Raw genomic sequence first — 13,426 nt, forward strand, 5'->3', positions numbered from 1 at the left:
GTTTTAGGAGGTCAAACACAGGCAGGTAGCCAGATATGTTTGACAAATGACTTTACCCACTGAGCCACTGGCCCACTTTCTTTTCTTTTTTCTTTTCTTTTCTTTTCTTTTCTCTTCCTTTCTTTTCTTTTCTTTCTTTCTCTCTTTTTCTCCCTTCCTTCATTTCTTTCTTTGAAGTGTTTTTTTTTTACATGTGACTATTTTTTTTTCTATCTGTACCACATCTGTGCCTGGTGCCCACCGAGGCCAGAAGAGAGTGTTAGATTCCTGGCATTGGAATTAAGGTCAGGTGTGAGCTGTCTTGTAGGCTCTGGGAGTTGGACCTGGGTCCATTACAAGAGCAGCAGCTGCTTTTAATCTTGAATACAGAGCCATCTCTCCTGTTGGTCATGCACTTTATATTCTGAGTCGGAGACCCTGCTATACCTGGGGTTCATTGTTTCAGCTAGACTGGCTTGCTATCAAGTCCTGGAATCTGCCCTTTTCTGTCCCAGAAACTGGAGTTACAAATCCTCACCACCATGCTGTGGTGTTACCTGGTGCTGGGGCTCCAAACTCAGAGTCTGCTGGCTTATGCACAAGACAGTGTGCATGGAGCCATCTGCCCATCCCCACCATCCTATTTGGAACAATTATGTTGCTATAGACATTACAGAGTGTGAGTGGAAATATACAAATTTTCTTCAACTCACTCTTCACATGGTGAAGTATGGCAGGCAGACAGTCCTTGACTGAGAGGGAAGCTGAGATCTGGGATTTAGAAGGCAGATGACTTATGATTTTGTCTCCAGTTAGCTGCTGAGGCTTGGGGAAGCCAGTCACTGCCAGCTCTTCAAGTTTACTCTCTCTGTGCTTCTTAAGCTCCCAACTGGACCACATTCTTCAGCTTATCCACATGGCTGAATTCTAGGTAGTGAGCATGGGAGCCATATGGACTTTCTAAGTCTGGCCACTAAGACCTTACATGCCTCACCTTCTACCCCAACCCATGTTCTATCTCCTTGCTCACCCAGATGGGAATAAAATTGTCAATACAGGGAGCTAAACTAGAACCCATTTTAGTAGTTAGCCACTCAAGTCCTGGTGCCCACAAAGGAACAAGAAGCAGTACCACTTCTCATGGAGCAGTACTCCAATGTCAGAAGAATCATGTCTTTATAGTGCTTCAGATTTTAGAGCTCACTCCTGAAGTTTGATTTCGCCTCCTTAATATACAATATAGTCATGTCCACCACACGGGCAAGATAATGTCTTTAAGTCCTGAACTTGACTTGACACTTCTCTTGTAAACAAGGGTATATAAAGTGTTGTCTGATTGGACTCAGTAGGAAGCCAATCAGATATCAAATAAATGTGTTTGGAGAAATTAGAAGTACTATGCGAGTACTTTGGGAGGAAGAGGTAAATCTAAGAACTCATGGCATTTAAAATCTGAGAGGTCTTTTCTAAGGGAGAGGAAGAAACTTCACCCTTCCCATCTGCCTATTTTAGTTTTGGTTTTTCACTATGCATACACAAGTCTTTCATATTGGCTATACTTGCAGGATTATTTGTTTTAATATAACATTTTATAATTCAGGGCCCTCACTTAATAATATAGTTTTACGAAAAGCCTATGATTGTCTTCACAGAGATCATCCTACAAAGTTAGGACTGCGGTCAACGTAGGTCTATTTTATGCAGACGCTATTCAGAATGGCGGCAATCCAGAAATGTGAGGTGAAGGATGATCTCAGTAAAATGAGGAATCACACGTGGTGAGCTTCTTTTCCAAAGAGCCTCGCTTCGAGGTCTTCAGTGTTCAGAGTCCCAGATCTTCAGTTGGAAAGGGAGAGGCGAGGTGATTGTCGTCGTGGATTCCTTCCCATGGTGAGACAGAAACTTCCTCTTAAACAGTTCATTGCCTTGGCCACCAGTGTTCTTACCGATGACCCTTTGCGCATTTCTGAGCATGCCCAGAACAAGTTTGTTCATTTCAAAGACTAATGAGCACAGGGGTGCTAACCAGCAGGTTGGAGGACTCGGTCATTCGAATGCCTCGAACGCAATCAAGTCCAGGGTGGCAAGAGCATCTTGCATTTCTTTAAGTTTTAACCTGAAAAGGCTCACAGTTCTTTACTTACCAAAAATGTCCACTTTCACTTTCAGCTCTTGAATGTTACACCAAGTCAAAGTATGTTTAGATTAAGAAAATAGGCCACACAGAAGGCATTTAAGGATGGCTGTAAGATTTCTCAACCTTCTCATTCTGCTTTTATTCTGTTTTTGCTCTGTTTAAAGGACCCACATTTTGCTACTTTTTAAATTGATAACTTTTATAAGCCAGACAAATGTCTGAATGGTGAACTGTACTGTGGGCCCAATACATGCTAATTAGATTAGCATGGGTTACAAAGGAGGAAATACTGCTCTCACAAGACTAATATTAAGTAAGTGGTTGTCATTTGAGTTTACACAATGCTTTAAAACACATGATGACAGACCATACACCATCCATCTATTTATCCACATACTAATTGTTTTCTACCCACAATGCACTGCAAATATGGACCACTGTCCTTAGTCCTAAGGGTGAAATGTGGCCACTCCAACTGCTGCCTTCAACGAGTGCTAGAAAGGAAGATAACCTTAAAGGACTCATGATAGGAAATGATACATACCCTTTGACATTAGAACACTTAATTTTAAAGTTATTTCCAAAGCTGGTCTAACAGTTTGTGCTCTCTTACAAATCTGAGGAAAAGCTAAAATTCCACCTCCCAAATGGCCATAACTGAAAGACGGTGACAGGTAATTAAGTATTCTGTAAAATATCAGACTGATGGGATGGGAAAAGACTACATCTCATTAAACCAGAAGTGTCTTACTGTTTGTTTGCTGGGAGTACAGATGTGCCCTCACACCCCTGATACACCCGTAGTTTTTTAGAACCACTTTAAAACTCATCATCATCCGTGAAGTAAGCATATGAACTAGTTTCTGAGTGTGCACAACCGCGAAACCATGACCTGATCTGTATTGGCTGTGGTCATTTGGAGGCACAGACTCCTGATTTATACTTTATTAATTACATATCGAAAGAACTTAGAGTACTGAATCCTGAAGGTACCCCAAGTGACAAGCATGGCTCTCCCAATGCAGAGTTTCGAGTATAGTGGATATAGTACTGTCCCTGTCCCTGTCCCTGAGACTTTACAGACCCAAGAAAACTCAGTTTTCTTAAAGAAACAGGGTCCGGAGGGTGAACCTACTGTCAGCAGAACACGGATGGATGGTAGGAAGGAGATACATTTAACTGCCAAGAAAAACAATGTCTTTCCAATTTTCACACGCATATATATGCATGGTCAGGAATAACTATAAAAGCATTGCTAATTGTCATTAATGAACTTAACAAGCCCCTAAGCTGTCATGGCCGGGAAAAATAGAATCTCATGCTCTAGACTCGGCTCCTTGCTTTGTTGCTTTTTGAATAAGGTCACCCCACCCCCACCCCAATCCCGGTTTTAAAATAAAAGGAAGCCAATACTTTGGTTTTATTTAACGTTAGTAACAGAATGGCATTAAGACTGAAGATTTGGAAAACCAATGGCACTTTGTATATGCTTAAATCTTTAAACATGTCTAGATCTGAAAGAAAAAAAAAAACAAAACCTCTTGCTCAATCCAGTGTACGGTAGACATCTGCTTAATTAAAACAGCTCAGCTTAAGAAGAACAAGGCACTGTATTTCATCATCATAGTCAAACACAGTATACAAAGTTTACCTTTGTAAAAAGGTCTCTGCGTGTACTTCAGCTTGCACAACCGTTATGCGATTGCTACCTAGAAAATTTGTATGAAGATTTTTCAATGCAAGAAAGGTTGTCAAACTAAAGCACCACTCAAGGCAAACCAATACTAGAATGTAGAATAATTCCTCCTCCTCCTCCTCCTCCTCCTCCTCCTCCTCCTCCTCCTCCTCCTCCTCCTCCTCCTCCTCCTCCTCCTCCTCCTCCTCCTGTTCCTCCTTCCCTCTCCTCCTCCACCTCCTTCCCCCCTCCATTTAGTTTCTTTGTTTTTAATTGAAAGTTCACCCAATGTACACTGATCATGGTTCCCTTATCCATATCCTATCTCCCCACCGATCCAACTACAAGCAAACCATTCTGGTTTTACCCGCCAACCAAGCATTTCGGGGTCTTTTTTTGAAAAAAAGGTGCCTATTTTTGTCTCAAGGGTCATACTAAAACTTCTCAACTGCGGAGGAGGAACGCGGGGTGTTGTCTGCTAGCAAAGACAACAAAACAGAACAGGTCATCACAAGCCATAAAGCTAGGGTACCGGTGTAGTGGGTTTGAACCACCTGTCAGGTCAGGTCAGGTCCAAGTGAGAGGAAGTCTTAGTTCTTCAATGGCACTTGCTTTCTGACTCTCCACTCACGTTCTTGAAAAGGTTCGGGGTCTGTCTGCAGCCTTTTCTGGATCATTGAGACTTTCAATTTAGGAACCAACCGTGTGGCTCTTTTCCCTCCTGTGGACCCCGGGACCAGGAGGTGAGCTGAGCTGCACGGCCAGTTACCTCCCTAGGGAGCCCCGGCTGGCTGGCTCTCGTGGCTTCGAAAACTTTCCAGCGCCCGTGCCACGGCGACGGGCGGCAGCTGAGTCGGAGCCCACGCGGTCCGCGCCTCCCGCAAAGAACTTTTCGGAGTGGCGGTGGCTTGTCACTCTCGCTTTCCGACGCGCCTCCCCCCTGGCTCGTGCTCCCGGAGCTCCCTCCTCCTGGCGGGGAACTTCCCTGGAGCCCGCCCGCCCCGCAGTCCCAGTCTCGGCCGCTCGCCGGCCCAGAAGCTCCAAAGAGCGGGTGCCCCTCGCCCGGGCCACCCAGCCGCGTGCCCGCGCCGCCGCCTCTAGGCTTTGCAACATGCTCTAGCGTCGTCCCGCGCACTGAGAACCTCCGATCGTGGGGCGAAGAGGAGCAGGGGACCTGGGGCGTGGAGGAGGGACCCGCAACCTTGGAGTCGACTTTTCGCCGATGGTCCAAAGCGACACGTCCAAGTCGCCTCCCATAGCGGCGGTGGCGCAGGAGAGCCAGATGGAGCTGCTGGAAAGCGCGGCTCCCGCGGGGGCGCTCGGAGCACAGGTAGCCACAGCGCCGCGCCTTCTGCTGGCTTTGTGAGCCTCAGAGCCCCGACCTCCGTCCCCACCCCATCCCCCCCGCAGCCTCCTCTCCCTGATCGCCGACCGCGCCTCCCCCTCCTGCGTTGGTCTCCTCGCCACCTCCTCCCGCCCATCTCGGGGCTGCTGGGGACCCTGCCCCTGCGCGCCTTTCCCCGGCTCTGCTCCGGCTTCCATTTTTTTCCCCCTCTGCTTTCTGAAAAGCCAGTGGTAAGGGGCAAGGACGACCTGCCGCTCCGCCCCGGCTTTTCCCGGGCCGCGCCGCTCGGCCGTCCGCGCCCCTGCCCGGGAGAAGCACATGGAGAGCCATGGACCAGGCGAGTGGACTGGACCGGCTCAAGATCGTGAGTTCGGGCGGGCGGGAAAGGGATCTGTATCCTGCATCGCTCTTTCCGCGGCTGCCTCTGGTGGTCTCCTTTGGAAGCTAGGCGGGGAGGTGGGGTACTATGCGGGGGTCAAGGTGGGCGTGGAACCTTCTGCCTTGTCTCCCGAGCGCAGCCCCAACCCCCTCGGCACCTAGGGGGCTGTGCCACCCAGACAGTTCAACTGTCCCTTTGCCAGGGTTTGCCCGGACCCTTGTACCTTAGCTCTAAGAAGAGAGCAGAGTGTTCGGGATGAGAAAGTTTTTGTTTCTGTTTACCCCGAAATGGCAAGCCATTCTAGCTGCTCCTGGGTCCCTTTCTCTGATGAGCATTAGCGGTTTCTGGAAAAATTCTGTTCCGCTGTTCATTGTGAAATAGGAGATGTTGGTTGTAGGCGTGTGTGATAAGGTGACTTTTACGGAAAGCCTTGGCAGGTACAGTTGGGATTCCAGACACCCCCAGATCTGGGCAGAAAAGAGCAGAAAGGAGTCCCTCAACTTTAATCCTTCAAAACCCTTCAAACCTTACACTTGGGCTAGTTGGAGAGTGCTGGGAAGAGGTTAGGGTGAGTTGGAGAGAATGTTTCTCCTCTGCTTAAGGGCTTTGTCTTGCTGATTTCAAGCCCACATTTGCAAGGTAGTAAATTGTGATGTCTGTGTACATAAATAATACATAACATAAAATACACCGGGACGAGTGCTTACTGTGCAGCAGAGGGGTGGGAGTGGGGCGTTCTGAGAAAGGTCACAAATATGTTGCCGCCACTCTGGCAGTATTTCTGTACTGTGCCAGTGGTAACTCCATGTAGTATAATTCCAACTCTGCTGAGCCCCTATCGTGTGTGTGTGTGTGTGTGTGTGTGTGTGTGTGTGTGTGTGTGTGTGTGTGTATATGCATGCTGCTACTGATTTACGTGTGTTCATGTGTGTACAAGCTGAAAGGTTGCGTGTGCCAGGTCAGAGGTTAAGTTACAGAAGGCCAAGGGGCTCTCTTCTTCAGATATGTGGATCTCAGGAATTGAATTCGGATCTTCAGGCTTTCTGACTAGTGATGTTACCTGCTGAGCCATTTTGCCGACTTTTTTTTTTTTTAAACTTTCTTTAACTATTGGAAACTGCAAGTTCTACCTTAGAATGCACAGTTTACATTAGCAATAGGGGAGAAGTGTGGTCAACTTGAGCTTACAAATCAGAAATCCATTGTTTTCCTGGTGGTAAAACAGGTAGGCTTCAGTCGGGGCCTGGGTTTGGCTCACGGGCCTAACGGAGACCTGTAATTAACCAGAGCACTCTCAGCCGGGTTCTGCCAGAGGATCTGAATTTGAACCACGGGGCTCACGTTTGGTTTAGGCTCCTGATTTTATCTTGATACTTGCTTGCCAGCTGAGACGAGGGTAAAAGATGTACCCAGAGGCCTCAGCTGTGCAGAGATGAAGGCCTTGAGTACTGAGAGGAGACGGAAATAGAGGTCTCTCTTGGAAGTTTCTTCAGTTTCTTTCCTTTTTTTTTTTTTTGGTAAAGTTTTCATTTTTGTGCTAAAAACATATTTTTTGAAATCTTGACAATTGAAGTCAGTGCTGATAAATCGAAAGGATAAAAAAAGGACTGTATTCAGATAAGAGAAGTAATTTTACCTAATTATTTCTAATTAAATACAAGACAACAAATACCCAGTGTATGACTGCAATTGGAAATTAATCTAATGTGAACAGGTACAATTTTCTCCCTTCAAAGAATTTATATTCCTGTAGTTGCGTAAGTGACAAACGGGACATTTGTGTGGGTGGTTCTACCCAAGAATCCCAGGAGTTAAAAAGAGTAAAGGTCACGAGTCTTGACTTATTAGCAATACTTGACAGAGGAGCTGACATTTGAAAAGACACTTGGAGCATGAGCTAAATTTCAACAGAAACTTTGGAAGACATCATGGGAGCCACATTCCATCATAGGAGTTAGCCGTCTTCTCTACTGGAGGCATCTGTAATCTCCAGAGCTCGCAGAGAGCAGGAAGGGATTAACTTGGTAATGCCAGGCATCAGGCTGACAGGGCAATTTGAAGCCATATCTTGGAGCCTTTGAATTACAGAGATCTGGGAAAAGGGTTCAGAGAAGGAGCCATGTGACAGATCACTGGGTATATCCTCAGAGAATGTTCTCTAGGATAGCTTGGGGGAACAGAGGCAGAGTGGCAAGAAGAGGAGGTATACAACAGTTTGGGCAAGGGCTAATAATATCTAAACTCAAAAGAGACAAAAGGCCATGGCTACATTAGGCCTATTCCCCAGACATTTCAAAGACCAAGACAGACAAATTAGCACATGGCTCTACTGATATTGGATAGAGAGGAAATGGGGAATGGATTTTGTAAATAAGCATATGCCAAGTGAGGCTTCAATGTTCATCATCTGCTTTTGAGGGCTCCTAAAATTGAAAGAAAGTTTGTTTCAACTGTGTTTATCTTACAAGCATTATGTGAAGGCAGAGTTACACTGTTAAATCCTGCCATCTTAGGACTCCTTTGAAACTTGGCAAGCCACTCAGTCTTTGAGCAGAAAACATTGCCTGTAAATTCTACCTGAGAAAGAAGACTGCCCTGGGAGTATCTTGCCCTCACCTTTTCCTATTTCAACTTCCTTTTCTTTTCCATTTTTCTGGGGATGGGGTGGGTCTTGTACTTTTTCTTGAAGGTACTAAATAAAAGAAATTCTCCCCAGAAATATACAAGGAGAACCTCTATTCACAAATCAACATCTCAGCTATCACTGGCTTCATGTTGCTTCTTTTACTTTTAATAATCAGGATTCCAGTCTTATGAATAAAGGGGAAGATACAGATTCACAAACACTTCTCAGCCCTTTATCATGTTTTGCCTAAGGAGATAGAATACCTTTATCCATCTGAGCTCTGCGTCCAAGTTCGCCATCAGGAACAAAGTGGTATATTTGTTATGTGAGAGGTACAAGGTCATGCCAGCACAAATCTTAAAAGTTCTGATTTCAGCAGACTGGTTTTTAGATAACAGTTGGATAATATAAGAGGATAACTAGAGCCAGAAAGTCGAGGTTTTCCTTGGGCTCTCCAAGTTCCAAAAAGGATGGTTGACTGTATTAAGTGCTAGCTCCCTCCCTCTGGTCTCTGGTCACTTGATAGGTGGCTAGCCCAATCTGAGATGTGCTGTCCTTGTGAAACACATACTATATTTCAAAAACTCACTGGGAAAATAATAGACAAGACACATCTCCAAAAATAATTCCTAAACTAAATACATATTGAAAGGATGTACCTTTTGGTTTGTTGAGTTGAATACAATGAATACATTGTTATAATTAATTTCCCCTGTTCCTGTGGCTACTAGAGAATAAGTATTATGTAGGCAGCACACTTTCTTGTTGGACAGCATAAATCTAAACATGGTAGCTGGTCCTTCTCTAGGGAATAGGAATGTTCCTGGTGGGCTGGGTGGCTGGGGAGCTGGTGAGAAGGACTGGAAATTGGATGGTGACAGAAGAGGAAATGGGCTAGAAACAGAACAGACAGGCGCTCTGCAAATTAGGCCTCAAAGAGCCGAGCCAGCAGCCAGCATCTCCAGTCACACCTGACAATGAAGGACAGTAAGCAAGGGGCCTGTTTGTTTTGCTCCTAGCAACAGATCCCAGCTGGTTCCGCCCCAGCCAGTTCCCCAGCTGCCTTTCAGCACACCATAGAAACAGTCTGGTCACAGCACCATCCTGAGCTGTTAGAGCAAGGGGCTTTATCAAAAAAGAATGGCAGCCTGCCTTCCAGTGCCTTTGAAACAAGTTCCCAGAAACACACTTAGGTCCTTATCCTGTGTGCTTAAGCCTTGTTTAGTCTCCAAACGTAGTGGCTGGTTTCCCGTGCTGTAGGTATTAGCGTCAGGGTTTTATTTGGAGAAATTGAAAAAACATGTCAATCAGAAATTCAGAATGTGTTTTCAGAATTCCAAAGTAATAATCTGACTGAGACAAATTTTAGTTATTCTATTAGTGTGAGCCCTTCCGTGCACTGTTCTTCCCTCCCTGCTCCCAGCACCCCGACACCCCATCTCTAATTTGTGGAGCTGTGGGTGGACTCTAGAGCTGTGTACATTCTAGGAAAGCACTCTGTGATAGATCTACATTCTCAGTCTACCTTCCTGATGTATAATTTACCTGTTGATGCCTTTGACTCTATTGAAACACACAGTATGCCATCTTGACATTTCCTAGCAACATTTAGCCAAATGTGTTAACCCCATGAGCAAGCAAGGTGGAAGCCCTCTTTATTTGTGTGACCCTCAGACGTGTTTATATTTTATTAACCACAGATGGCAAGCACTGAATATTATTTTTACAACTATGGAGAGTTACAATTATTTATGATCCTGCTTAAAGCAATTCTCAGAAACCTTTCCAAACCTGATATTATGAAAAAAGGACACACCCTGCCCCTGGCCTTTCCCCATCTTCCTTTCCTGGTCCAGCCCTCACTGGGTTAAACCCACTGGATTTGCCCAGTACAAACTCTTCTTCACTGCTCTACCTGCCAGACTTTATGCCAAAGAGTTGTCTTGGTGTTACCTCCTGATCCTTTCTCCCTTTGTGTAAGCTGGCCAGTGTAAAAACCAACTGTGTTCCCCTTTTCCTAAGGGGGCTTCTCGGCTACTTCTCACCTAGTAAAGGACCCAAGGACTTGGTTCACAGTCAAGTATCTGTAAACAGGGGGGCCTTAGTGGATCCCTCTTAGAAAATTCTGGTCATCTCATTGTTATTGTCCCAAAGATGATGAATTTCTGAAACTCAAAGGGAGGAATATCAGCAACTACTAACTCAGGGGAAGAAAACTAACTTTACGCATCAGCATTTTCCCCCATGAGAGCAATTTGTCATGTAAGACCGTCAAGCACACACATCTTTCTTAACGCTGTGCAGGGGCTGCCATGACAACTTTGTTTGCCCTTCAGAAATCTCCACAATTAACTACTACTGTCTCCTTCACTCAGTCAAAAGTGGCACTTTAACTACCTCTGCAAACACGAGCATTTATCCTCCAGTGTTGCAGATTTACCCACATGAAGCTGGTATTTAGAACATGATGTGCTTTGAGTATCTTTTAAAATATGTTTGTGTAAATGTCTTAGTTTTATCCTAATTTCTGAAATCGTTAGTGTGTTTAGACAATTTAATTATGTACCTCTCCTTTACTAAGACAACACAATTTAGTTTTATGTAGCTGCTTGTCAACACTTTCAGAGTAGAGATGAGTGACTGTTCTGGGCGGTCCAGGAAGGACTGTAGCCTTTGGACAGTAGCCAATCCCGCTTCCTTTCTCCCTCTTCCTCCCTTTAACATGGGCTGCTCTCACTCTTTACTGTCTGAAGTCTTCGGTTGTCAGAGAGCTGCCAGTTAGCATTGAGAGACCATTGTGTATGCAGATACCAAGGCCTAAAGTAAAAACTCAAGAAAATGCTGTTTCTTTCCAAGTACAGTCAACCAATTGCTAGTTAGTTTTTCCTAGCCCTTCAGTTGGGGAGAAGGCCCCACCATCTTTATACTTTCTTTATGTTAGCCCTTATTTTCCAGGATATAACAGAATTTTAAAAGGCAAACCATTTCAGGCAAAATGGGCTTAATTTGAAATAAGTATTGGATTAAAGGAAACCGTTTTTACTTTTGCACCGATCAGTACATGCATAACAGTGGGCTTTAGTGTTTTCGCCCCTATTACTCTGTCTCCTTTTCATTTCTCCTTCCCTAGACATCCTCCTCCCACATTCCTGCCATGTGCATGTGCCTCCCTGAGTTTAGTTAGGATTGATTTTGTGAGCATAAGTGATTTACCAGAGTCTACACTCCTGAAGAAGTGACACCCTTCCTCACACATCATTAGGTATTTATAATCCCTTGGGGAGGGATGGGGTATTGAGAGCCCTTGCTGTTATATGACAACATGTTGGTGAGTCCAGTCTTGTGCAGGTTTTGTGCAGGTAATCAAAGCTGAAGTGAGTTCCTGAATGCCTCACAAGGTCATGTCCTGAAGACATTTTTTTTTTGGTAGCACTCCTCCTGAACCCCTATCTCTTACATTCTTTCTATTCCTAATTCTGGGATGTTTTTTGGTCTAGGTGGTGGAAGGTGATGGAGATTTCCCTCTTAAGGCTGAACACTCTCTATTTAGCTAAACAATAATAGTGGGCTCTCCTCTAGGGCCTATGAGCTCTCCAGACATCGGTTCCAGGAGAGATTTATAGTATAATTTCTGTGGAGTGGGCCCTTAGACAGTAGAAAAAAATAGTTAGGCTGAGATGAATAAAATAGCAGGATTGAGGTATAAATGAGCATATTGTGTTTATTTTGGCTCCAATAAATATGACATGTACTGAATAGCAACCATCTATAACAGGATGGCATTTAAAATATTTATGCTCTTAGTCACTCCGTAAGGATATGTGTGCCTCCTAGGGCAGTCTAGGGAGATGGCTCACCGGGGAAAGCACTCGCCATTACAGCATTAGTTCTGAGTTTGAATCCTCAGAACTCATGTAAAACAGGACCCAGTGGCACATAGCTGTTATCCTGGCACTCTTGCCCTGAGAAGGGAGGAGGGGACAGGAGAATCCACAGAAGCTATGGGCCAACTAGCCTGGTGTCCAATGCTGCATACCACGAGACACTGTTTCAAAGAACACAGAAGGTAAGAACTGATGATACCCGAGGAGGCCATCATCTAACCCAACACGTATGGACCCAAACCTACACACACATGCACACACACACACACACACACACACACACACACACACACCATACACACACATTAGTCATGCATAACGATTTAAAAAGTAACAGTGTGTATATAATTTAGTATGCTAAATTTTTAGCATATAAACTATGTATAAAACAGTTGAGACCTGACATTTTTTATAGCAAATAGATTCTGTTGAAAGCTAAGTATATCTAAGATAATGTTTGTGAATGATATTGTCAATAGATTGAAAAATTAATGTCAAGTTTTGAATGTGTCTGTCTTTTCCTTCATTCTTTAGTTCATTCATCCTTCCCTCCTTCCTTTCTCTGTCTCTCTCCCTGTCCCTCTCCCTTTTCCTGTCCCTCTACCTGCCCCTGTCCCTCTCCCTCTCCATCTCCCTGTCCCTCTCCCTGCCCCGTCCCTCTCCCTCTCCCTATCCATTTCCCTGTCCCTCTCCCTGTCCCTCTCTATCTCCATTTCCCTGTCCCTGTCTCTCTCCCTGTTCCTTCCCCTCTCCTTGTCCTTCTCCTTCTTCCTCTCCCTCTCCATGTCCCTGTCGTCCCTGTTCCTGTCCTCCCTGTCCCCCTACCTCCTCCCTCCCTTACCCCCTCCCTCCCTCTCAGAACAGCAGCCTTCCCTGTGACCAAGCATCTGTACCTTTCATCCTCTATTCTCACAGGGCAGACTGTGCAATTGTGAACAGCCAGGAAACATTAAGACACCCAAGCAAGTGAGGAGAGCAAGCACATTTAAAAAGATAAACAAGAATAGAATCTCTATTTTCTAGGTATTCCAAATGGGTACCAAAAGAGACAAGAAAGGAACAATAAGATTAGACTTTGCCTTTGTTCTCAAAGATAACGTATTCATCATGAGGCTAAATAATGTGCTTTAGATAGACTGCTTCCAAGCATCCTAAAGAAACATGTCAGGCCTTATGAAATTCTTTTAAAATAGTAAGTAGTTTTCCATATGGAATAATGCAACTTTAAAAATTTCAGGGGAATTTCATACCTCATTGTAGCCTTCTTTGGCATGGTAAGATGGCTTTGTCCAAACCCTTAGATAATAATTGGAAAAGGAAGAGCGTTGTTAAAAGAATGTTATTTTTCAACAGTTTACCAGACAATGTTTATATAAGTAAGAAGAATAAGCTGAGAAGTGA

The 13,426-nt window shown here is 44.7% G+C and overlaps 1 protein-coding gene across 7 annotated transcripts in view; it reads left to right on the forward strand.

Annotated features, from left to right (window-relative positions):
* The first annotated feature begins 4,782 nt into the window (after positions 1–4,782).
* Cacnb2 (calcium voltage-gated channel auxiliary subunit beta 2) overlaps positions 4,783–13,426 on the forward strand; it is a 345,468-nt gene continuing 336,824 nt past the window's right edge. For 3 of the 7 annotated variants that reach the window (XM_039095296.2, XM_039095297.2, XM_039095298.2), the window contains exon 1: positions 4,783–5,121. In XM_039095296.2, coding sequence (XP_038951224.1) covers positions 5,014–5,121 — 108 coding nt within the window. In that variant the 5' untranslated portion in view covers positions 4,783–5,013. Of the gene's footprint in view, positions 5,122–5,191; positions 5,501–13,426 lie in introns of those variants that run through there. The other 4 variants (XM_006254298.5, XM_017600435.3, XM_017600438.3 and 1 more) reach the window with 2 other exon arrangements.

Source organism: Rattus norvegicus, chromosome 17 (genome assembly GCF_036323735.1).
Source record: "Rattus norvegicus strain BN/NHsdMcwi chromosome 17, GRCr8, whole genome shotgun sequence".
Classification (NCBI taxonomy): domain Eukaryota; kingdom Metazoa; phylum Chordata; class Mammalia; order Rodentia; family Muridae; genus Rattus; species Rattus norvegicus.